Here is a 26,228-nt window from a genome sequence, read left to right as displayed (position 1 = left end):
TCGTTCCACTTTGTGAACTTAATGAGCTTATGTCAACTTGTTGATGACGATTAACAGGATTCTATTGCAAAGAGCCAGTAGACACCTGTTGCAGTGAGTTCGAAGAATCGGAACCAGGCTGTATTGTATTTATCATGTCTTGCTGAGAGTTGGAATTTGTCGATACACCAGACAAGGAATTATGCTGCAAGTTGGAGAAATTATTCTATTGTAGAAACTTTTATGTTTGAAAAAGTTGTTGCTGCATATGCCGATGGTGGGACTGTTGTCTTAATTGCTGGTTATGCAGCATGTTCTGGGTCTGCGATATTTGCTTCCAGACGCTTAAGTCTTGCTGTGGGGAACGGAGGTTTCCCTGCATTGTGTTAGTTCCACTTTGTGAACTTAATGAGCTAATGTCAACTTGTTGACAATGGTTAACAGGATTCTGTTGCAAAGAGCTTGTAGACACATGTTGCAATGAGTTCAAAGATTTGGAATCAGGCTGTACTGTATTTATCATGTCTTGTTGAGAGTTGGAATTTGTCGATACGCCAGACAATGAGTTCATTGCTTGCTGATGTTTCAATAACTGCTGAATTTGAAAAAGTTGTTGCTGCATCAGTAGCAGGTTGCATAGCGGTGTTAATTGTTCATTCCGTAACATTTGCTGCTCATGTCGTATAAGAAGTAAATATCGCAACACATTTGAGTTTTGTTGTAGGGATTCGAGGATTACCTACTGCTTTAACCGTTGCTTTGCTTCCTGTTGTTGCTTTAACTTCTTTCTATGAAAAAGTAGTTGCTGCCTCTGCCGATGGTAGGACTGTTGTCTTAATAGCTGGTTTTGCAACATTTTTTGGCTCTGCGACATTCTCTGCCAGACGCTTGAATTTTGCTATTGGGAATCGAGATTTGCCTGAACTGGGTTCGTTCCACATTGTGAATTTAATAAGCTTATGTTATCATGTTGAAGATTGTTAACAGGATTTGGTTGTAAGTAGCCAGTAGCCATCTGTTGTGGCGAGTTTAACAAATTACCCTGTCCCAGATCCCATCTGGAACCAGGTTTTACCATATTTATCATGTGATGTTGAGAATAGGAAATTGTCGGAACGCCAGGCAAGGAACTATGTTGCAAGGTGGTGATATAATTTTGTTGCATCGCCTTTATAGAACCATGTACGGGCTGAATCAGTGGATTAATTTGACCATCAAGAGATTGTGAGTTCTGAAGCTGCCTAGAAGACTGATGAAGTTTCACCTGCTGTGGAGAAGAAGAAGTCCTGCTACGTGCCCAATTGACACTAAGAAAGAAACTTATGTGCTTCTCAACCGAGACCAGTTTGTTCTTGTGACTAATTGTAATATCCTGCTTGTTAAGCCGCAAGAAAAGCACAATACACTCCAGCATCACCTTGAATATCTTGAGCTTTTCAATTATCTCATTTTCAAGACGCTGATGAAGTGTGTCATGCATAAAATCAAAAAGAAAAATATCAGTTTAATCATAGTCCTACTTTTGAAATTCATGCTTCAAGTACCTCCTAAGGGAACGAAAAAAAGAGTAAAGTTTAAGAAATGACATAGTTCGAGAGGTTCATACAAATAAGCAGAATGTTCATTCATGTGAATTCAGATACATCAAGCCCTTGCCCAATGAATGGCTGCCTTAATTCCTTCCTTGAAAGCAAAACAAACTAACAGAAAAATTACATACAAAAATAACTCTTTTATGGTGACCAATACCACCTCGACTTCACAATCATTTACAAAGATTCAACACAAACAAAGACTTCACAATCATTCACAATACTTCGACACACACAAATGATGCAAATGCTAGTAATGAAAAGGAACTAGACGCATTACAACTATGAGAGCACTATTTCTAAAGATGACAATCGACAGGAGAATTTAGTGTCTTGAGCTTTCTGCATCAGTTCCCAGTGTGAAGAGTTTCCAATAACCAATAGAGTACAATACGCACTACACATTGGACATGCTATATGCAAATGATGGTGTGTCATTTGATTATACTTGCAAGGGAGTTAACCAAAATTTGGAACTATGATGAAGCACATAAAGGGGTGTTGTTTACATATCTGCTACATTTTATGAGCATTTTTCTCGTATAAATCATTGAGGTCTGATAAATACATCTCCTTCAAATACTTGATCTGCATTACAAATTTTCAATAAGTCAAATGTGGAAATGTCAAGAATGCATTCCCATGTGGTTAGTTGATAATTAGATCAAATGTACGATGCAATAGAGCACAAATTAGAGATTCTTCACAAACGAAGATTCCAATTAAAAAGGTTAAAAGTGAAGTAGAAGAGGAAGACTACAACTAATTAACATATAACTGGTAAAACAAGTAACTGATCTTCGCCTCCTTCAACTTGTTGGTACTCACATCAAGAATACAATTTTCGTAACGTGATCGTAGACCAGCCTAACCAGGAGGAACTAGAACAAGACTTTTTAAAAATTACGTTGGAAGATATAGCACAGTTCAATAACAATCACCATTTTTTCACTTTAGACCTTTATCATCAATAACGCAAAAAAAAGGGTAGACACTGAAATAATAAGGATGTTCTCGACAACTAAATCCCGAAATAAGACATACATAGGTTTGATGAACTAATAATAGAACTTGGTTTCTTACTTTACCACACGTTTATTACCTCCTAACATCAATATATGTCATACTCAGATGAATTATTGGTCTTTTTTATCCTACTAAATCCCTAAACAAGACATACATTGGTTGGAAGGACCACTAATAGAACTTGGTTTCCCATAGGTTGATGCGAGGAAGATGGGGGCCACTTCTTGTTGAATTGGAGTGTCGTAGCAGCTGAACGTGTGTGACATCTCAATGCTTTGTCAGTTACTAATAAAGTAGGAACACTTCGGGGTTGGTCCTCTGCTCTACCTCAGCTTGGAACAATGCCTTCTCTGGTGAAAGAGGGAGATTTATCACAAAGAGTGTGCTTGTAACATGGATGTTTTGGGGCACAGTTCTAAATTCTATGGATAATGCGTCTGCTCATCTACCCTCCTACACTTAAATACTAAACTTTTGTTAGATGCGCCTAATCCAACATTTCACATGTTACACTCTTACCACTAGATCAAAGTCCGCAACAGCCTTGTGGTGCTTAGTGAGTCCAAATATTCTATTATAGGGAGCTATAATGCTATGTTGGAGTAGTAGAGCGATCAACATCATTCTCCCTTTTATCTATTAACCATTTCTGGAACTTTCTCTAGATTCTTCGGTTCGGGCCGAAGAAGCATGACTAAACTTTCACAGCCAAAGCATCAGTTTATTATGTGGTTGGTTGTACAAGGGAGACTACTTACAAAAGAAAAATTAAGGCATCTAACTCTTCTAGTGTAAGATGCTACATGTTGTCTTTGTGCAAGTCAATCTCTAGAGACTTAGTTACATATCTTGGTTAGAGACATTGAAAGATGGCTTCCAAAAGTGGGTAGGACTAACCATACCTAAGGTTGAGGTTCAGAAAGTGCTGGAGCGCATAAAGAGGATATAGGTAAGCTAGAAATGGTCATACGTTGATCACCAAGTTATGTAGTTCCGAACTATTTTTCTTGTTTAGTTGGAAACCTATGCTTCTTAGTACTATTCTTAGAAGGTTGTTGAGATGATAGGTGACCTTATGGTGTAATGTTCTTTGTTGGTTGAATGATAGGTAATATATAGTTTTATAAAAATCAAATAATAATGATGTAGTTGGCTTCACAAGTGAAAAACGACTTAATGGAGAATATAAAGCAAGTTATATATTTATTCTTGGAGAAATAAAAGTATTCCAACTTATTGCTAGCCAGTAAACCAAGTCATGTAAGTAGAGAAGGGCGATTTTAAAAAATGGAAGCATTGAATTCTCTATTATAAGAAATAAAATAAAATCCAGAAAAAGTATACAAACTAATTTAGATGAACGGATGTCTTTTCACATGACACATCTTCGTATAGACATATATTTAGGTTATATAGTTTTTGTACAAATAGGGTTATCCCTGAAACTAGCAATTAATGATTTTAGTAGCCGGGAAATAAAGCAAATTGGTGACATGCCATGAAGACTTTGACCCAAACATACAGACAAATTATCTCATCGATTAATTTAATATGATCTGAGCACTCAACAACTAATTTTCCATTATCAATTATTTATCAAAATATGCTTCACTTCAAAATCATGTCACTGCATGTGAAACTAATTTTCTATCGTTGACAACATTTGTCCTAGACAGGCTTACACAGAGCACCATCGACATTGAGGTTTCATGGTCGTTTTTAACAGGTTACCCCTTAACACACTCAAATTTCTATTTCTTCTAAGAAATTGATTACATAAAGCACTTTGAAGGGAGGGGTACGACCATGAATTTAGCTGAACACTTGGTATGGTATACCTTTTCTACTACTCTATAATTATAGGAAATATTTCAAAACATTCAGCTATTTGTTTATAATGTAATAAACCAGCCAATTTATCAAAATCCACATTTCAAATTTCCATAGTTTTCAAAAACATGTGCAAATTAAAAGTGTCATGGCAAACCATACCTTTTGGTAAACCTCTTCCTGCCAATCAACTCCATTTGAATTTTCCGTCTGAACTGTAGAATGTAAAGGTGCTATAAGTGAAGCAAAAACTGAGGATAACACAAATATTAAAGAACTTCATTGCTTGCGTCATTAAATATTTAGGAATACTTTGCGACAATGTTACATATTTCAGGCATACTAATACCTTTATTGTAATGACCATGGTGTCCGAGCACCTCCCAACAACAATAACTACTAGGTAGCTCTGTCCACTAGGTCTATAAAAGATGGGACGAATCAGCTAGTGCTTTTTACTCTATGAATTCAGCTAGTGTTGTTTTTCTCCGGTGGGATTCGTACCTAGGACCTCATGTCTCTCAACCACTTCATTGACTACTATGCCACATCCTTACGACCAAGTGTACTTGTTAATCAAAGTTAAGTAATTTCCACTTCTATCAGGTATTTTATAATATATTCATATATCTATCTTTTAATCTATGCTAATATAAAGTGCGAACCTCCAACACAAAATTTGAATGGTAATATATTAGTACTTCTATCTTTTAATCTATGCTATTATAAAGTAAGAACCTCCAACACAAAATTCGATTAACATTCATAAGTACAACTATGTTGGATAATATTTTAATTACAATTAATGATTATACTTCTTTTGAACCAAGAGTCTATCTACAGAGATAACTCACTAGTAAGGATAACTAATCAAGATTATAGTATTATTATTATTGTATAACAATAGAGGATAACAATAAGGTTAATTAATCCGTGATATGTAATGATCTTACTTAGTGTAGCTTAATTCAAAGTTGAATTACGGAAGGAGAGTAACTACTTTGGCAAATAAACGACCAAGATTAAATCACAATTAAAGAGGAACAAGGGTTAGGATCTCGCCACATTATTTAAAGGTTGTTATAAACTGCAGAAGGAGAGAGAATGCAACAAATAATTTCTGGTAAATCAATTTCTCCGTCATTTCTCTTCCCTTCTATTATGTTCTTCTCTAATTCTTATAATCTCCTTTTCTTCTATTTGGAGATTCGATATCTTCCACGGATACCCACTCATTCCCACGATCTTAGATTTATTTAGTAAGCAATTTCGTTGTATTAGACATCCATTTTCCACTTTATATAGATCATAGAAAATTATCCCTAAAAAACTGAGTTGATTTACTTTTGAAATTGCAATTTACAATCAGATCCTAATTGGGATCCTGACAGGATAACTTGTCCTAACCAGAACCCACATTTGCTAGTACCTTCGGATTTGTATAAAGTAAACCCCGCTCTAGGATGATAACCCACAAAACACACAACAAAAATAAACACCACTAAACAATTTTTATAGTAGAAGTTTAAGATCATTGACAAAATAAAAGAAAAAAAACTAGTATCGGTAAAGATCGAAAAAAAGAAGAAGGAAAATCACTACCTTGAGCAGTATTTTTATCAATATACATCTCCATTCTGACCATCCTTTTGACACCTAACATGAGCCCTAGTATATATATATATATATATATATATATATTTATATGTGGAGTTAGGCTTGTGTATAGTCTCTCAAATAGTAATATTTTTTTATCAACTTTGTTTTTTTTTTTTGAAGAAAAAGGGTATTCAACTAATGATAATTATTTTTAAAAATTATTTTATTTCATTTTATTTTATTATCAAAATTTTAGAAAATTTTGTTTTTTTTTGTAATATAAAGCTCACTCTGATTATTATTTCAAAAAGTTATTTAACCTAGAAAAGTAAGAAAGAAGAAAAGAACTAAATCTAATGTTATTGATTTACCATATAAGGAATTACACCCTCCAAGCAAGCATTACAATTCTCTATTAAATATCATTATGATCAAACTTTTAAGACGTACCTATCGATAGTGTCATAGCTAATTTAAGTGCTAGTCTAGTAACTATGATTATTGATTCAATTATTATTCCTTTATCTTCTATTAGAAGACCCTAACGTTCTTTTTTATTACCATGCCTCTACCCAAAGATGATAAGTTATCAATGAATTTAATTTGTATAATTTTTCAATCTTGACTATTGACAGACGTATAACTATCCACTGCAGTCAACCGTACTTTGATACAAAAGATTGATGTGCCACATGAAAGTTTGTTTTCATGCTTCTGTCCAGAGGTGATAAATTATCAATGAATTTAATTTATAAAAAATTTCAATCTTAACTGTTGGAAAACGTATAACTATCCTTCGCAATCAATTGTACTTCGATACAAAAGATTTATGTCACATTCCTAATTATGAGATTGCTCCACTAGAAAAGTTGGGTGCGTGAATGTATAAGAAATTGTAACACCCTAGAAAAATTTTCGAATTAAGAATCGAACCGTTCTTCGTAGTGAGTAATATTTTACCAAGGAATTAAAAATATCTTAAGTGTTATGGTAACTATATGTACCACCTTAAGTTTCAAAAAGAACTAAATTGGAAATAACAAAATCGGAATTTTTGCAAGTTATGCTTAAGTTATGAGTTTTGGGCCAACTTAAAATGATCATAACTCTTAGTAAAAGATGAGTTAGGTGGGTAACAAGATAACAAATGAATGGTCTTTGAATTATCTTTCTAACACCACGGATTTTACTAAATTACGAGCTCTGAGTAAAAAGTTATGACTGATTTACCAACGACGCACAAACCTGGCAGCAACTCCACAATGGCTCGATGTTACGAAGCGAAAACTGACCTCACTGGAGAAAAGACCCAAAATAGTCCATCATCTTTAGGTTAAGACTCAAAGTCATCCTTGAATTTTCACATGGAGCATTAATAGTCCCTCAAGTTTGCAATATAGGTGCAATTACGGTCCTCCTTCAAACTTTTGTCTATTTTTTAACATTGATTTTATTCATAATTTATGTATGGAATGTTTAATCGTCATTTTATATATTTAGTAGAAATAATAACTCTATGTGAGAGATTGTGAGAAGAAAAGCACCTTGTTTTGTTTAGTAAAATTCATATTGCAAGTAAAGTCGAGAGGTTCATCACAACGATTTCACGTGCAATAGTACAAATATTTATTTTCTTGCAATGTCATATGTTAAAATGTTCTTAGTTTAGTTGCAGTAATATTTATACTGAACATAACAAGGTGTTCTTCTTCTCAACTTATCTCATATAGAGTTATTATTTTTACTAAATAAATAAAAAGACGATGGGACATTCCTAACATACAAAATTAATGTTAAAAAATAGGCAAAATTTTAGGGGAGAACCAAAAGTGCACCAATATTGCAAACATGAGGGACTATTAGTGCTCCATGTGAAAACTCAAGGATGACTTTGAGTCATAACCCAAAGATGAGGGACTATTTTGGGCATTCTCTCGACCTCACTGCCTGGTGAAAATTCATTCCGACTCCCAACTCGTTTTATTTATTTCTTTAGGGGTATTTGAGATCAACTATCGATTAAACTATGTTCTGAGAAAGTAAGTATGAGAATGGAGAGTCGTATTCACGAGTTCCATAGTATTATGTAAACCTTTAAGTCGAGTCGTTCATGCCAATAACTTCTGTGTGAACTCCATTAGTTGAGTACCTTTGGGAGGAGTAGTATCTTCAAGTTCTAAGTCTTGAGTATTGAGTTCCTAATCTCCTTTGAGATTATATTTCTAATCATGGGACTATTACATGTTACCCATAAAGTCCTTGAGTTAAATTGTCCATGCCCATAATTCTGCATGAACCTATAAGTTCAACAGTCTTGAGATGAGAAGTATCTTTGAGTCCTTGAATTGAGTAGTTCATGCTCATATTTCCGCATGAACCATCTGAGATGAGCATTCTTTAAATGAGTAGTAGCATTGAAGTTCTTGAGTTCCAAGTATTGAGTTCTATATATGGTTATTGAAAACCTTGCATTGAGCCGTTCACATCCATAATTTGACATGAACTATATTTTAAGAAGTCTTTACACATGTTTCAAGTTTGTTTTAAGACTTAAGCTTTGAGTTGAGGAAAGAGTAAGAGTAAAGTTCATTTCTTCAAAGATTATATGGGAACTAAGTATTCCCAAGAGTAAATATTTTTACATTTAAGATGAGAGGAAACTGAGATTTCCAAAAGAGTTTTGAGCAAGAAAGGGAACATCGATTCCAAGATAGCTTTTAAGCTAAGTTTTGAGTAATTATCTCAAACCAAAGAAAGAAGTTATGTTTTTAAACATATGTGATGTGTATTTTGGGAGTAGTATTGAGCACCTATGTGGGGATGAGTTTGAGGTTAGATAACTCACGTCTCCATAAACGATGTAGCCATCATGGGTAGTAAAGGATCATACTTTTGAGATGATTTCTTAAGTGCTTTTTACCTTAGACTAATGGATCCACTTAGTTAAGGCGTTCTATATGATGACAAAGTATATGACAGTTCTTGTAGCGTGGACAAGACATTGTATCATCACTTAGGCTCATAGTGGCGGTTGTCGGTTAGAGAAACTCCCACAAAGTTATATTGTATTTCTATATACACACTAAATATTATTGTATTTTTTAATACATTGAGTTGCTATCTTCAGTTTTACAGCTTTCCATAAATATTGCATCTTTTACTATTGCTTTATCCTTGAGTATCATGAGTTAAGTCTTCCGAGCTGAGTAACTTTAGTTGAGTTCCTTTGAGTTGAGTATCATACCTTTGAGTTGAGTACGTTATTCTTCAGTTTAGTTGAGTTGAGTGAGTTCAGAAGATATAACTATGTTACATTTTTATCAAGTTTCATGTTTAGGTTATGCTTTAGAATTCCCCTTACATGCTCGCACATTCCACGTACTGAGCAATTTGGCCTGCATCCTTTCATGATTCAAATTCAGGTATTTGGGATCATCAACAAGAGCTTCGTTGACATCACATGGAGATCGAGTTTTCTATGGTGAGCCTTCTTGCTTCTGGAGGATTTCATTTACTTTTTTCAATTTGTTTAAATTGTCATGAGTCTTATCCTGACTTCCATCTTTGTCAGTTAGAGGCTTCATAGATAGACAATAGAATTTAAGAAGTATGTTCATTTATTTAGTTAAATGTTTAAAGACTTAACTTGCCTATTTTGGGGCGAGTGAATATATTATATTATTCAGAGTTTCCTGTTGAGTTAAAGCTTTGTATTTAAGTTTCATAAATTTTATTCAGTTTTTAAGCTCTGTATGCTTCAGTTAGTCTTGCGCTTGTAATCAGCCAGGATGAGGGTTCGCTTGGGGACCAGAAATGGTTCTCGAGTGCTGACCACGTCCAGAGTGTAAGCTCGGGTCGTGACAAACTTGGTATCAGAGGACAAAGTTCAAGTGTCCTACGGTGTCTATAAAGCCGTGTCAAGTAGGAACTTATTTGTGGTTATGAGGGCCCCACTTCTATAAATAAGTGACTAAATACAGTTAGGAAAAGTTTCTCTTCTTTCATACTCTGAATCGTGCAATAGAGTTATGTCATAGAGACTTTTTCTAACTCGTCCGTTTTCATATCCATTGGACTACCCTTCATACTGAAGATGGTTGAAATGTAAAGCCCAATATCCTTATGGATGAGTTATTTCGAGCAATAGTCTTGAGGAAGTCTTGAGGCTCCAGAAGGGCTTGAGAGAAGCCCATGAGTAAGTTAAGTTTTTAGTTTCAGAGGGATGCACCCATAATTATATGAATCGTGAGTTCGAGCTAAAAGCGAGTTGTAGTCTTTTCCTTAAGCCTTGTTTCAGCTAAGATCCTTATGAGGAGGTATGATTAGAGCTTGGGTAGTATTTTCATCGAAAAAGGTAACATGAGTTACGAGATCATGAGCAGTACTAGTGAAAGATCCTAGAGTTAGAGGAAAGTATGGAGAGATTAAGTAATCTAAGTAAAAGAGATGGTGTTTGGAAAATCTATGTTACTATAATTATGCACCTATTAAGTTACTAATGAAGAGTTTTCCCTTATGAGTAGACTAAGAAGTGATGAGTAGTGAAGATTACATCATAGGAGGTAGAGTATGTTATAACTAGAAAGAAGTTGATGATGAAGTGTCATTGTGTAGGAAATGACCAAGTGTAAGTGTTGAATAGAAGAGTAGGAGTATTCATGAGGGGATAGATCAAAGCTAGGATTATAATTTTGAGGGAGAGCCCATAATATTCAATATGTTATAGAACTAATTAAGCATTGATGTATAGTGAATGAGTGAATAGTACTCAAGTTGAGAAGGGAAATGTGATAGTAAATTGTAAGAATGAATACTAAGAGGTGAGGATTAACTACTTGTCATAAGGTCCTAGTGGACGATTGTTTTTTCCCATAGTAGTGGTGAGTTTTGTATAGTAGGCAAGCAATCATATTGATATTCGAGATTAGTAATAAACATTAACCTTCAATTTTAGATGAGTGTCATGGTCAAGAGAATGGCAACATGAGGGTGATGATGTTAGTCTAGATATTTGATCTAGGAGACTTGGCATAGAGTAGGTGAGGAATTGAGGTGATAAGCTGCAATAAATATGAGTGGTACAAGTGAAAGACCCTAACGTTTAAATAAGGGTAGTGAAGTGTGGCAAAGTTACAAGAGTAACAAAAACATTAAGAGGTGTGCCCAGATGGTATGTTACTAGATGAGGTTCCAATTAAGTTATAATTTTTCATTTTTACCTAGATAGCATAATTGAGTTGTCAATATGGAATAGGTCCATAACTTTCAAGTGTTAGCTTTAGACCTAAGGGGGAGATGATAAGATGAGAAATCAAGTCAAGTGTTGAGAATTTCCTAAGGAGCTGGTTAGTATGAGTCCATCGAATTGTTAGATTACTAAACTTGAATATAGTAAGATTTATCTGTTCCATACCCAATCCAGTCGTCATTCGAGGACAAATTATCCCAAGGGGGAGATATTGTAACACCCCAGAAAAATTTTCGAACTAAGACTCAAACCGTTCTTTGTAGTGAGTAAGATTTTACCAATGAATTAAAAATTTCTTAAGTGTTAAGGACACTAGATGTAGCACCTTATGTTCCAAAAAGAACTAAATTGGAAATAGCAAAATCTGAAGTTTTGCAAGTTATGCTTAAGATATGAGTGTTGGGTCAATTTAAAATGACCATAACTCTCAGTAAAAGATTATTTAAGTGGGCTACAAGATAGATAATGAAAGGTCTTTGAATTATCTTTCCAACGCCACTTAGTTAACTAAATTCCGAGTTCTGAGTAAAAATTTATGACTGATTTACCAACGACCTGTCAGGAGCTATGCGTTGGCTTCGCGTTAGAGCCAATACAAACCTCATTGCCTGGTGAAAAATCATTTCGAGTCCTAGCTCATTTTATTTATTTCTTTAGGGTTATTTTAGTCCTTAAAACCTTTAGGAAGTCATCTAAAGTACCTTAAACGTGTAGAAAATCATTTTTTCTTAAATCAAACCCTCTCATCCATTCCAAAATTTTACGCTCAAGGAATTAAAGGAAAGCTAAGGCTAGGGTTCATCTTCCAAGATTTTCCTTCAAGTTCTTCAAGAAGATGGTTATTTAAGGTATATAAGCTTCCATAGTGTTGGGTTTGTTCACTCACACGCCAGTCATGTTAATTTCAGCGTTAAGTCCGTTCAAGAAAGTTGAAAGTACGATGTTCTTGAAATATGTTCTTGAAATTGGATTTAGTTTGAATGAGATTGTTCATTTGTTGATTAAAGCATGTCGATTTTAGAGTTGTATATGAATAGGTTTTTGTGTTCATGTGTTGGGTATCTGAATTTAAGGAGAATCTCAGAAAAAGAACCGAGTTTAGGCGAATTGGGTTAGAAAACGAAGAAGGAAAAAGTCAAACGAATTTGGCACCTTACTCCACGTCACGGACCTGCCTCCCTATTTCATAAAAAATTTCTTCATCTCGCGGAGAGGTTACGGACCTCTCCGCCTCAAAAGTTATTTCACAACCAAATATTAAAATGCATTTCCACATTGCAGACTTGCTTCCAAACAGTGATTTCTTGATTATTTCTCATGTTTAACTATCTAAAAACACTCCTAAGCATAACGAGATCTTTCCTATCACAAACCACAACCTTTAAGTCATAATTCAAATTCAAGGTAGAGCTAAGGGTTAAGTTTTGAGAGTTCTTTTGAACATTTTGAGAAAGTCCCTTTGAGTCTCTTTAAGGAGTCTTCTACAATTGCTAGTAACCTATTTCAAGACTCGAGCAAGTGAGTCTGAGAGTGAGGAGAATGTATTCATGAGTTTATTTTATCATTACAAGATCCTTCATATCATTAACCATAACCCTTGAGTTCATAATTCACATTCAAGAGAGAGTTAAGAGTAGAGTTCAAGAAAGCTTTTGGGTTCAATTGTGAATCCTTTGAGATCAACTATCGATTTTAACTAAGTTCTGAGAAAGTAAGTATGAGAATGTGGAGAGTCATATTCATGAGTTCCATATTATTATGTAGACCCTTGAGTCGAGTCGTTCATGCCCATAACTTCCACGTGAACTTCATCAGTTGAGTAACTTTGAGAGGAATAGTATCTTCAAGTTCTAAGTCTTGAGTATTGAGTTCTTAATCTCCTTTGAGATTATATTTCTAATCATGGGACTATTACATGTTACCCATGAAGTCCTTGAGTTGAATTGTTCATGCCCAAAATTCTTCATGAACCCTATAAGTTGAACAGTCTTGTGATGAAAAGTATCTTTGAGTCCTTGAGTTGAGTCGTTTATGCCCATAATTCCGCATGAACCCTCTGAGTTGAGCATTCTTGAAATGAGTAGTATCATTGAAGTTCTTGAGTTCCAAGTATTGAGTTCTATGTATGGTTATTGAAAATCTTGCATTGACACTTAATTCGGCATGAACAATATTTTAAGAAGTCTTTTACAAACGTTTTAACTTTGTTTTAAGACTGAAGCTTTGAGTTGTGTAAAGAGTAAAAGTAAAGTTCATTTCTTCAAAGATTATATGGGACCTAAGTATTCCCCAGAGTAAATGTTTTTACATTTAAGAATATGATTCCTTAAGTGTTTTTTAGCATAGACTAGTGGATCCACTTAGTTAAGGTATTCTATATGACAACAAAGTATAGGACAATTCTGGCAGAGTGGGCAAGACGATGTATCATCACTTAGGCTCATAGCGGTGGTTGTCGGTTAGAAAAACTCCACAAAGTTATATTGTATTTTTATATACACTGAGTATTATTGTATGTTTTAATACATTGAGTCGATATCTTCAGTTTTACTACTTTCCATATATATTGCATATTTTACTATTGTTTTATCCTTGAGTGTCATGAGTTGAGTCTTTCGGGTTGAGTATCTTGAGTTGAGTTCCTTTGAGTTGAGTATCATACCTTTGAGTTGAGTATCATATCTTTGAGTCGAGTACTTTATTCTTGAGTTAAGTTGATTTTAGTGAGTTTAGAAGAGGTAAGTATGTTACATTTTTATCAAGTTTCAAGCTTATGCAATGCTTTAGAATTCCCCTTACATGCTCGTGCATTCCACATACTGAGTCATTTGTCCTGCATCCTTTCATGATGCAGATTCAGTTATTCGGGATCATCAACACGAGCTTCGTTGATACCACATGGAGTTCGAGTTAGCTATGGTGAGCTTCCTTGCTTCTGGAGGATTTCATTTACTTTTAAGTTTTGTTAGGATGTCGTGGGTCTTGTCCCGACTTCCATCATTGTCATTTATATGCTTCATAGATACATAGTAGAGTTTCAGAAGTATGTTCACCTATGTTGTTAAATGTTTTAAAGACTTAAGTTTCCTATTCTGGGGTGAGTTAAATATATTATTTTATTCAGAGTTTCCTTTTTAGTTAAAGCTTTTATATTTAAGTTTCATAAATATTTATATAGTTTTTAAGCTTTGTATGCTTGAGTTAGTCTTCCGCTTGTAGTCAGCCAGGATGGGGATTCACCTAGGGACCAGAAATGGTTCTCGAGTGCCGGCCACATCCATGGTGTAGGCTCGGGTCATGATAGAAATCTTATGTGATACCTTTTTTTTTAATGAAGGATTAATTGTTAATTTAAATTATAATAAGAGGAGTGGGCTGGGCCCAACCTGTTATATTTCTTTGTTGCAACAGTTTGTTAGTGATAAAAGGAAAACCAATTAGTGTAGTTCATTCCTTAATTTTGGAGAATAAAATAAAATGCAACAATCACGGAAAGAGGTTTGGGAGTTCATAGACGGATACTAAATCTTTCTACCACTGTTTTGGTGATAAGTTGCAGGTATTGAACTTCTTGTTATTGTGTGCTCCTGGTAGCCTAAATCTCTACCTATGTTGTTGAGCATTCTTCTGTCCAAGAAGTACAGTAACTATGTTTTTCTTTAAAAGAAACAGAAGTGTTCAAATTTAATGCCGTAGTTGGCTATGACCTTATGTAGCAAACATCACTGGTGCAACAACAAAAATAACAATTTTTGCCTAAGATTATTTATGTGTGGTTTGTCTATTTAGAAATACAATTCTAATTTATAGTGCAGAAAATTCACTAATTAAATTTGGTTAGTGATTTACATATATTCTCTTTTATCCTAAATTCATGGTTTAAGGGTAAAATATTAAGGTGTAACGCTAACCTTTAATGTTAGGGTTATTGATACTTGGCCCCGACTGGCATAATTATTATCGTTGATCAATATTTTTGCATATATTGAGGTCATTGGGGGCTGTTTGGTTGCTGTTCTACACGTGCGAGGTTATGGAACTTGTCATTAGCAAGGTAAGAGTTTAAGCGTTAGTACTTGCTTTTAAAAACTACATTAAAAATGTTTTTTATATGGTCAATGTGTAAAGAAAAGTATGTGCTTGACAAAAGACAAAATATTCTTTTATTAGTTAATGTGGCGTGATATTCGATATCCTTCTTCATTATAATGATATAGTTACTAGGAGCATACATACATGGCGTAATACATTTGGGGTATTCCTATGATGCCGTAATATGTTAGGGCCTGTACATGTTGTCGTAGTATGCTTTGAGGCATTATGTATGTTGTCGTATACTTGTTGGGGTGCGAGGATAATCTCTTTCACTATCGTTTATGACAAGCTTAGAGTGTGGATTGAGTTTGAGACATTTAGTGTCTTGTTTAAATAATTGGTTTGTCTTATTGATCAATATATTATGAAATATATTCTTGTGCATTTCATTACATGTTTGTGGTATAGATGTATTTTTTAACACTTGTTCCAAGGGTACTAAGGTAGAAGGTCAAGAATCTTACTAGGTTAGATTTACATATAACTCACTCCTTACCTGAATGTCTATGCAGATACTATTGCAGAGGGTGAGATTTGTGGCTGGCGAGTTCTTTTGCATGGATTCTGTTGCTGAGGTGAACCTTCACATTGTTTATGGAGGCTAATGTCTTAGTTTTATCTAATTATAGTTTATGACTTATTTTCTTGGGGTTTGCATACCTGACAGTTGAACTCATGTAACTCTAATGGATTATCCACGGTCTTATTGTGGAATTTCGGCTAGAGACATATTAGTGAAAGTGATGTTTTTTTTCATAAATCGATATATGATTTTTGTTGGACAGTTATTTCATTTTGATGATTATTGATGAGTTTTAGAGTTACACATGTCCTATCTTTGCACTTTAATGATTTAGTAAGTGTATGGATATTTTGTATACCCGGAAGGTGATGTTAGCAGGTGCCATTCACATCTAGGGGTGTTTCGGGACGTGAAAGAGTTGGTATCAGAGCCTAAGCTTTATGTCCCGGGTTATGGAACAGTATTTTGTATAGTCTTGTTCGTGGGTATGTAGGCGCCCATACTTATGACCTTGAGGCTAATGAACATTTAGGATGTTTCTCCTTTTTCATTCCATGTTCGTGCATTGAGTTAAATCAAGTCTAACTCTTGAATATTATTATGTACATGGCTAAGAAATGTTGTTCTTCTTCTGATGTTCGATCTAATACATTTGTGAGACGTGGTGTGGGACTTGGTATTAATGATACGCTCAAATTATAACTCCCTAAATAAGCATAAGCGATCCTTATCAAGTCAAGAACCCAACTTGTAGGTTGGGGTCGATCCCACGAGGAAAATAGTTTAGACTTTACTTTAACGAACAATTATATTCAATTAGTCAAATTACTTCCAGAAACAAGTAATTAAAGGGGGAGGGGGGTTTTGTGAAACAAATTGTAAGAATTCAATAAGTAATTAGTAATCAGAAGTCAATTTTGGTTGTTATCAAAGATGAGAGAAATAAATAGGGTATATGTGTTCCCCACAAGCTCATAATGCAGTAATCCTAGTAATAGCAATCATTTCCTAGTGTACTATATGCAAAGTCATAAGTTAGGTATCTCTAAATCGTTGGTCCGACATCTAGAGAATTTCACCCCTCACCTTGGTTCGGCTACGTGTGTATAATTTACTAACCCTTACCTTTACCTCATATTAGAAATCATAATCGATGTTTGGCTTAGTTATTACTTCACACCAATCGACACTAGCCTATTTGAGAGTATCACACTAAATCTATGTTGATAATTCTTTTCTTGTTGATTACCTCCTTGGTCTGGCAAGTTGCTACAAGGAGAGTTCTAACGCATGCACTCGTTAAAAATACTTCTAAACGAAAGAATTATTAATGCATTCAAAACACTATTCAAAAATTGCTTATTTACTATTGATACTTTGTTAATCGCTCATGGTTCCCATAACCCTAGTTGTGGGGTTTAGTTACCCATAATCATATGAACACAATTAATTGTTTTAGATGAAAGAATTATGAACTTACGTAAAAAGAATAATAAACCCAGAAATTCAACTTGAATTGCAACACCAAAATCATCATAACGAACTTAGGAAATTAAGAATTGCTAAAGTTGCAAGTTAATATCCCAAGTCAAGAACTAGAACAAAAGTAATAACCTCTAACAACCCAAAAACAAGGTTTACATACCCTATTTATAGAAAAGAAGTACTAAATTAAAAGGGAAACAAAATAAGGAAAGTTTATTCAGGCACACGTCTTCATTCCATGAGACTGAATCACGGAGCGTCAATGGATCTACGGTCCGTGAGTCCCTTCTGTGAGCCAGGACTTAGAAAATATTTCAGCTTTTAAAAATCAGCTTCTTTGAAGCAAACGACAAAACTGCACTACAGACCGTATATCGATCTATGGTCCGTCAATCTCTCTCTGTAGCTCCATACTTATAATCTTCAAAAATCAGGTACTAGAACCCTCGCAGTAAGAATCTACGGATCAACAATACGATTCGTAGATCAATCTACGGACCGTCAATGGTCACCATGTTCCACACTTGGTTAGATTTCCCTGATTTGCCTACAATTCCTTTCCTGCTGATCTACGACCACCATCAACGGAGCGTTAATGGACCTACAGTCCGTAGATCACCTCTGTAGATGCCCTTTTTTGCATTTCTTTCAGTTGTCTCTTTACTTCCGCGCCTGAACGTCTTTCCTGCAAAATATGATAAAAACACATAAAAACCAATACAAAAAGTCCCTCGATACACACAACTTGTAAGTGAAATGTATTAGAAATACCGTAAACTCACGGTATATCAACACCCTCAACTTAAATTTTTTGTTTGTCCTCAAGAGACGCACTACGACTCTAAACGACACTTGCATAGAAACACGCATTTGAAGCACAAGCAATCACATGGCTCTCTATCCCACTCACTTTACGGGTGCAAAATTTGTTCTCTTAGACTCGACAAGCTAATTCATACAGATCAAACCATGACAACGATTGACCAACCAACACACAACATACACTGTTTTACTATCACCAAAGTACCAACTTTCTGAAAATGTAACTAGTGCCCTTACTTCAAACAAAATCTCATTTCTTTCACACAATGACTATGACTTTGAGTACAAGGATTCATTCAACACTCACACTCAGAAATAACTTCAAGTACAGTTAGTGCTCAGTACCATAGGCTTGCCCTTATTTTCAATGCTTAGACTATCCAAACTAGACTCTAGGATCACTATAGGACTTTCTTGGCTTGTAGCGTAGGCTCAGGGTCAGGTGTGGTACTTTTGGGTACTTCTTAGTGACTTTCTACCCTCCTTGACATTACACTAGGCTTTCAACCTCTTTCTGCCCTATTTTTGTCATCCTACCGTTTTACCTTCTTTCCCTAGATTTTCTTCAACCATGGATGTGACTTTAGACTTTGTAGGTCTTTTTATTTTTCGCTATTATCTCTTTCTTGCATTTTATTCTTTTTCTTTAGCTTTCAACAAGTCAGATCCACTCCTCTCTTTTTTTTTTCTTTTTTTTTCAACATCAAACTCTTTTCATACCCATTTTTCTTTCGATTTCCTCTTTCATAGCAACCCTCAACTTATGGATTTTCCATTGGTTGAGGTGCACAATCCCCGATATCAGGTCAGGGCCAACATAGTAGATTATGGGAAGGTGAGTTCGGGGTTTAGAAAGAAATGGTCTAATTTTAGGCTCAATGCATTTTGATCAAAGGGAGCATTTATTTCATTTGGTTGGATCTTTCATTTAGGCAATTTGTGGACTTATCAGAACAAGGGCATATGATCACCTCCTAGCCTCTAGAGTGAATTGTCCTAGCAGAACTAACCGGGCAAGTTTTAGTTGTGCACAAAAACTGCTTGAACAATCAACTATTCTCATACGCTCTTCGCACATTGTTTCATTTTCAGATTATCATATTACCCTGTTCAAGTTTCAGCATAAGTCATGCCATCAAGTTGATTCATTATCATGTCATACTCAGAGCCAACACATTCCACTTATCTTGGCCTACAAATTCTAGCACACATAACAAAATTTGGACAGGTGTCAATTGTTTTTATAACCATCATTCTTCATTCTTTTTCATGCTTCTATACATACGATCCAAACATATGCCGATTCAACAAAAATTAAACAATCTATTAGGAAAAAAAAACACAAGAAAGAAACCCTAAGAGAGGATTTATGAGTTGGGTTACTCAGAATTCACCTTCTCACTCACAATCCATTTACCCCACCCCCAACAAAAATAGATGTGATCGTCCCCAATGCATAAAAATACAGTAAAAGATAATGGATTGGGTGAAGCAAACCTGTGGCGTATAGCGCCGAAGAATCATCAACAAGAGGGTAGGTCCGATTTCCCGAAGCCCGTTGGAACCATACTTGGGTCACCCTCAGTAGTGCCCATATCAACCATCATAGCACCGTCAGTAGTGCTCTTGGTCAGTCCAATCGCACCATCAGTGGTGCTCACAACGTCCGTCACGACACGCGGGACCTCTACAACTGGGGTAGAACTCGATGCCCCTGCAATACACTCACGCACCCTCTGTTGGCGCAACACTTCATCCAAAATTGAAGCCTTCCTAGCCTCCTTCTCCTGCCTACGCGGTCTTTTTTGGGGGTTTTCCTCCTCAGTACTACTAGAACGGTGCCTCTTGCCTTTTGTATGTGTAGGCTCAGGCCTCTTCTCGGCGGTCTCACTAAATAAATCATCCAATACCGTATCATCAGCCAACGCAGTAGGTGCAGCCTGAGGCTCAACTGTAGGGGTGGCAAGAATGGCATCAACGTCGGCCCGGAGATTAGCTAACTCGGACTGAAAAGATGATAGATACATGGTCGGGGCTAGTCGCTCAAGGAATCTCCATTCAAAGGAATCGAGACGCTTATTAATGGCCTGGATCTTCAGATCCATCATGTACTCCATCCTTCGCTCCATTCTGGCCTCTGACTCAGTTATCAACTTTTGCATCCATGGTTGGATGTGATGCCGCAGTGTGGCTATCTGAGCCTCTAATGGTGGTGTGGATCGGGATGAGCTAGGAGCCCTACTAGTAGCCTGGGAAGAGGAGGCCAGGATAGTATTGGTGTGATATGGCATAATGGGGTCACCGCCCTGTGCATGCCCCATCGTTTCTGCAAGATCTGCACCAATAGGACGTACCGCAACCTGGGGCACTCTGTGAGGTACCTCCACATTTGCCTCATCTCGAATGAGGCCTATATCCAAAGTCCATATAGGGTTAATTAACCTGTCAAAATGCCAGATCGGCACTCCAGAGTCCCTGCACAATTGGAAAATCAAACATGGAAAAGGGTAAGTAGTGGAGGTCTTTAATGTCGTCTCGTGAATCTCTATCAGCAGCATGCGGGCAACATCAATCTCCACTCCTCCACCAATGCTACAATCATGACCGCTCTATCCCAAGTGAGTTGGTTGTCAACTTTTGTAGGCGACACCCTGTTACGCACCAACAACCAGAAGAACATGGCCACAAAATTTAATGTGGCATTTTGGATACCCAACCATGGTACGGCGACCCACTCCGCATGCTCGCCATCTGCAGCAATGTATTTAGCTTACCACAGTATAACAGTCTTTCGCTGCTCAGCATTCCGCTAGAAAGTGCCACTCCGCACGATGTCACATCTGTAATCAAACCCCGATATGTGTAGTGAACAAGAGTGACCCGTGGTAAGACCATAGAGAAAGCGACTGATGGTGGCATGTGATATGTGCACTGGACAACCTCAGACCATAGTTGAAGTGAGAGGGTCCTAGGCTATGGGCTTTGACAGATTAGAGATCGAACCACGGAGAGTGGCAGTATAGGTGGCGTAGAACTCCCGTACAATCTCTCACTATAAGTCCCTGGGGTTCGAGCCATCCAGTCACACTTATGAAGGTTAAAAAGCCGGTGGATGTCGGGGACAGTGTGCAAGCTCCCTGTAAGAACTCTGCGCTCTTCTGTAATAAGTCAGGCCATCTTCTCTTTGTCATTTTTTATCTTGGCATCCCGATAGATTTGCCATTGGCCCTCAACACACCATCTGTTTGGCTCGCCAGCCACTAGAGTAGGGTCCTCATTCCATGGTACTGGTATTGACTCTGAGCTAGTGGCCTCATCAGACGAGGTGCTTGTTCATTCTGGCCAGACCTTATGGCTGACTTGGCATTGGACGCCGAAGCATGGGCAGACTCGGAACCTGAAGCACGGATATACTCAGAGCCTGAAGCATGGGCAGACTCGGAGCCAGACATAGACCCTATAGCTGAACTGGAATCAGCCCCAGTTGTTGACCTAATCTGTGTGCTTCTCATGAGAATGGGAGACAGTGACTACGTCGGGAATCACCTTCCGGGGGATGCCTATGGTGGCTCGGGGTGTAGTGGGAGAACTCCTTGAGTTGGGAGGAACGTATGCTGGATCTTTCACTATGTCCGTGTCCTCATCGATTAACCTGAAGCTAGGAGTAACAGATTTTGACTTGCCCTATTTTGAGTAGGTGACTAGCTTCTTGGGTGCCATCGTACTTATGGAAGTGATATTAGTGCCAAAACTAACTATAAACACACTCGAACAAATTTTAGAACTAAAAATGAACAGTAACAAGGACCAAAAAAATTTCAGACAATGGTGACAATGGTCATCCACGGAGGGACGTACGGTCCGTAGACTGATCTACGGTCCGTGGAACCCTTCCGTGGATCAGAGGACCAACAATATTGGTCGCAGATGGAAACCACAGATGTCAGAACGGTCAGTAGATCAATATACAGACTGTAGTCCACATACGTGGTTTCACACTTTGTGAAATTTTCAAGTGCATCCACCGACGAACCTAATCTACGGTCTGTAGATGGGGTATCGTGGATGTGGTTTGTGCTAGGTTTCAGCCTCTCTTTATTTTTCAAGCCCACATCTCAGACTATTATCAACAATAACCTAGTCTAACCATGCATTTCAACATTTATTCATGCTTGTTTGTCATTCTCAGGATTNCGGAGGGACGTACGATCCGTAGACTGATCTACGGTCCGTGGAACCCTTCCGTGGATCAGAGGACCAACAATATTGGTCGCAGATGGAAACCACAGATGTACAGAGCAGTCAGTAGATCAATATACAGATTGTAGTCCACATATGTGGTTTCACACTTTGTGAAATTTTCAATTGCATCCACCGACGAACCTAATCTACGGTCTGTAGACGGGGTATCGTGGATGTGGTTTGTGCTAGGTTTCAGCCTCTCTTTATTTTTCAAGCCCACATCTCAGACTATTATCAACAATAACCTAGTCTAACCATGTATTTCAACATTTATTCATGCTTGTTTGTCATTCTCAGGATTCTGATTAATCATGTTAAGAAGTGCTTAAGACAAACTTTGGAACCCGTATTCGAAACTTACATTTAGACTTATAATCACATACAACAAGGTAACACAATCACTATCTATCGTTCCAAGGGTATCGTAACTTTCAATTTTATCATGCAATTTCATCTAACAATTACCAAACGTGAAGACCCAATCCCCGACTTTCTATAATCTATCAATGAATCGAAATTCAAAGTGAGGAGAAAGTATATTACCTTACAGCAACGGGAATGGGGTGATTGTGTGATGACAGATGCTTTGAAGGCCAAAAACCACCTCTTCATTACCAACCCAAACACCGGACCCTTTTGTGGAATATGGAATGAGTATTATTCGGATTGGAAAGGAATCATGGGAATTATTGGGGAATGGAAGGGATAATTTTATGGGGGAGTTATGGAGTGATTTAGGAGAGTTAAAGTGTTTGAAATGGTTGGACAGTGAATGGAGGGAAGTGGAAATGATTTCAAATTAGGGAAATTTTAAATAAGGGGGTTCGGGTCGGGTCAGACAGAATTAGGGTTTTGGACCCACGAGACTCCGTCTAATGTCCGTGGATCGATCTACGATCCGTAGATTGGGGTTGTAGATCACTCTTATACTTGGAAAAGTTTAGGGGCTTACCTGGGATCTACAGACACCATCCACGGTCCGTCGATAGATCGACGGACCGTCGATGGGGTCCGTAAACCTCTGCACCAGACCATTTTCTGCAGAATTTTTTTATTGCGTACCTGCACGTGTAGCAACCATTAGGCTATTCTTTTTACATTTTCTAGATGCTTTTTAGACACGGACCCTATGCTAATTCTAGCCAACACTAAAAATAACTAAAACACTTATCTAAATTAATATAGAGAATCAACTAAACATAGAGACTGCTAGATGGAAAACAAAAACCTATCGTTTGCTAGATTGTACATCTTGGGTTGCCTCCCAAGCAGCGCTTGATTTAACGTCGCGGCACGACGCATGCCTCTTGATTACTCAGACTTCATTAAGATGAAAGGCCTCCACAACCTCTTGCACACTTTCTGCATTTCCCAAATTGATCTTGATCATTTGCCCGTTAACCATGAACCTTGTTCCGTCACTGTTCTCAAGCTCAACCCCTCCATGGGGAAGAACTTTTGTGATTTGAGTTTGCCCGGAAACAAGCGCAACCTAGAGTTGAATAGAAGCATAAGATCACCCACAACAAATTCCCGTTTTTCAATTCTTTGATCATGATGCCTCTTCATCTTCTCTTTGTACAAGGCTAAACTTTCATAAGCTTTTAGGCGAAACTCATCAAGCATATTCAAGTCATTCATTATTTGATTAGATGCGGCTCCCCAATCCAAATTTAGCTTCTTCATCGCCCACAAAGCCTTATGCTCTAGCTCTATCGATAAATGGCAAGATTTCCCATATACAAGTTCGTACGAAGAGATACCTATGGGAGTCTTGTATGCAGTGCGATAGGCCCACAGAGCATCATCAAGCTTCCTTGACCAATCCGTTCTAATAGCATTCATAGTCTTCGCCAAAATCTGTTTGATCTCTTTGTTGGACACTTCAACTTGCCCACTAGTCTGCGGATTATAAGGAGTGACTATATTGTGGCGGACACCATATTTCTCAACTAGCACTTTGAACAACTTATTACAAAAGTGGGAACCTCCATCGCTGATAATCGCCCTCAGTGTACCAAATCTGGAGAAGATATTCTTTTTCAAGAATGCGGTGACACTTTTACCTTCATTGTTGGGGAGCGCAACTGCTTCCACCCACTTTGATATATAAGCAACCGCAACAAGAATATACTTCATCCCCTGTGAATTCACAAATGGACCTATAAAATCAATTCCCCATACATCAAACAACTCTATCACCAATATAGGATTCATAGGAAGCTCTTGCATCTTCGAAATCCCTCCTTCTCTTTGTCAACGATCACAAGACTTGGTGAAATCTTGAGCATCTTGGTGGATAGAAGGCCAGTAGTACCCACATTGCAAAATCTTATGTGCAGTTCGAATACCACTGTGGTACCCACCAACATGCGATGGATGACATACTTCAAGTGCACTCAACATCTCAATCTTGGGCACACAGCGACGAATAATCCCATCAGCACAACTACAATACAAGTAAGGCTCATCCCAAAAGAATTTCTTCACATCATGCATAAACTTTTTCCTTTGGTGGAAAGACAAATCCGGGGGCACTATATCGCTTGCCAAAAAATAAGCAAAGTCTGCGAACCAAGGAATCAGATCATGAGAAGCTGCCAATACCTGTTCGTCTGGAAAAGCATCATTAATTTTAGCCCCATCACCAATCTTTAGCATAGGCTCTTCCTCCAATCTGGAGAAGTGATCGACAATTTGATTTCGGTCCCCTTTCTATCCTTTATCACAAAATCAAACTCTGGCAGCAACAATACCCATCTAATCAGCCTCGGTTTTGCACCCTTCTTCGCCATGAAATACCTCAATGCAAAATGGTCAGTATGCACTATGACCTTAGTACCAAGCAAGTAGGATCAAAATTTTTCGAATGCGAAAACCACTACAAGAAGCTCTTGTTCAGTCACAGTATAATTCTTCTGGGCCATATTTAGAGCTTTGCTAGCATAGTAAATAGGATGGAGAATTTTCTCTCGCCTCTATCCCAATACTACACCAAGTGCCACTCCACTCGCATCGCACATTACCTAAAACGGGTGTCCCCAATCCGGTGAAATAATGATAGGTGTAGTAACCAACTTCTCCTTCAACTCTCCAAATGCTCTCAGACAAGCATCATCAAAATCAAATTTATACTACTTTCCGAGTAGTTTGCACAATGGATGTGCAATTTTAGAGAAATATTTGATGAACCTCCTATTGAAACATGCATACCCAAGAAAACTTCAAACACCTTTTATAGAAATAGGTGGTGTAAGCTTTTCAATTACCTTAACTTTCGCTTTATCTACCTCAATGCCCTTCTCTGAAATTCGATGACCTAGAACTATCCCTTCCTTCACCATAAAGTGGCAGTTCTGCCAATTCAGCACCAAATTGCAATCTTCATATCTTTTCAGTACCTCAGCCAAATGATTCAAACATCGATCAAAAGACTCACATACCATAGAGAAATCATCCATAAATACCTCAATAGTGTCCTCCACCATATCAAAGAATATTGACATCATATAACGCTGGAACATTGCTGGAGCATTGCACAACCCAAAGGTCATCGATTTGAAAGCGAAAGTCCCATAAGGGAAAGATTAGGTGGTCTTCTCTTGGTCCTCCGAAGCTATAGAAATCTGATTGTAACCCGAATAACCATCCAGAAAATAGTACCAACCCTTACCAACAAGTCTATCCAACATCTGATCCATGAATGGCATAGGGAAATGGTCCTTTTCTGTCCAAGCATTTAGCTTCCGGTAGTCCATGCAAACTCTCCATCCAGCCACGGGCTGCA

The 26,228-nt window shown here is 37.2% G+C and overlaps 1 protein-coding gene across 1 annotated transcript; it reads right to left on the bottom strand.

The window, feature by feature from the left end:
• Positions 1–220: 220 nt before the first annotated feature.
• LOC125856896 (mediator of RNA polymerase II transcription subunit 15a-like) lies at positions 221–6,057 on the bottom strand. The gene is made up of 5 exons (XM_049536555.1): positions 6,030–6,057; positions 4,590–4,642; positions 2,091–2,159; positions 899–1,444; positions 221–718 (listed from the first exon to the last, which is right to left on the bottom strand). The coding sequence occupies exons 1-5, from the start codon at positions 6,055–6,057 to the stop codon at positions 221–223; spliced, it is 1,194 nt and encodes a 397-aa protein (XP_049392512.1).
• Between the last annotated feature and the right edge of the window lie 20,171 nt (positions 6,058–26,228).

The sequence above is a fragment of the Solanum stenotomum genome, chromosome 1 (assembly GCF_019186545.1).
Source record: "Solanum stenotomum isolate F172 chromosome 1, ASM1918654v1, whole genome shotgun sequence".
NCBI classification, from domain to species: domain Eukaryota; kingdom Viridiplantae; phylum Streptophyta; class Magnoliopsida; order Solanales; family Solanaceae; genus Solanum; species Solanum stenotomum.
Note: the sequence above shows the minus strand (reverse complement) of the source record. Positions and strands in the feature narration are given on the sequence as shown.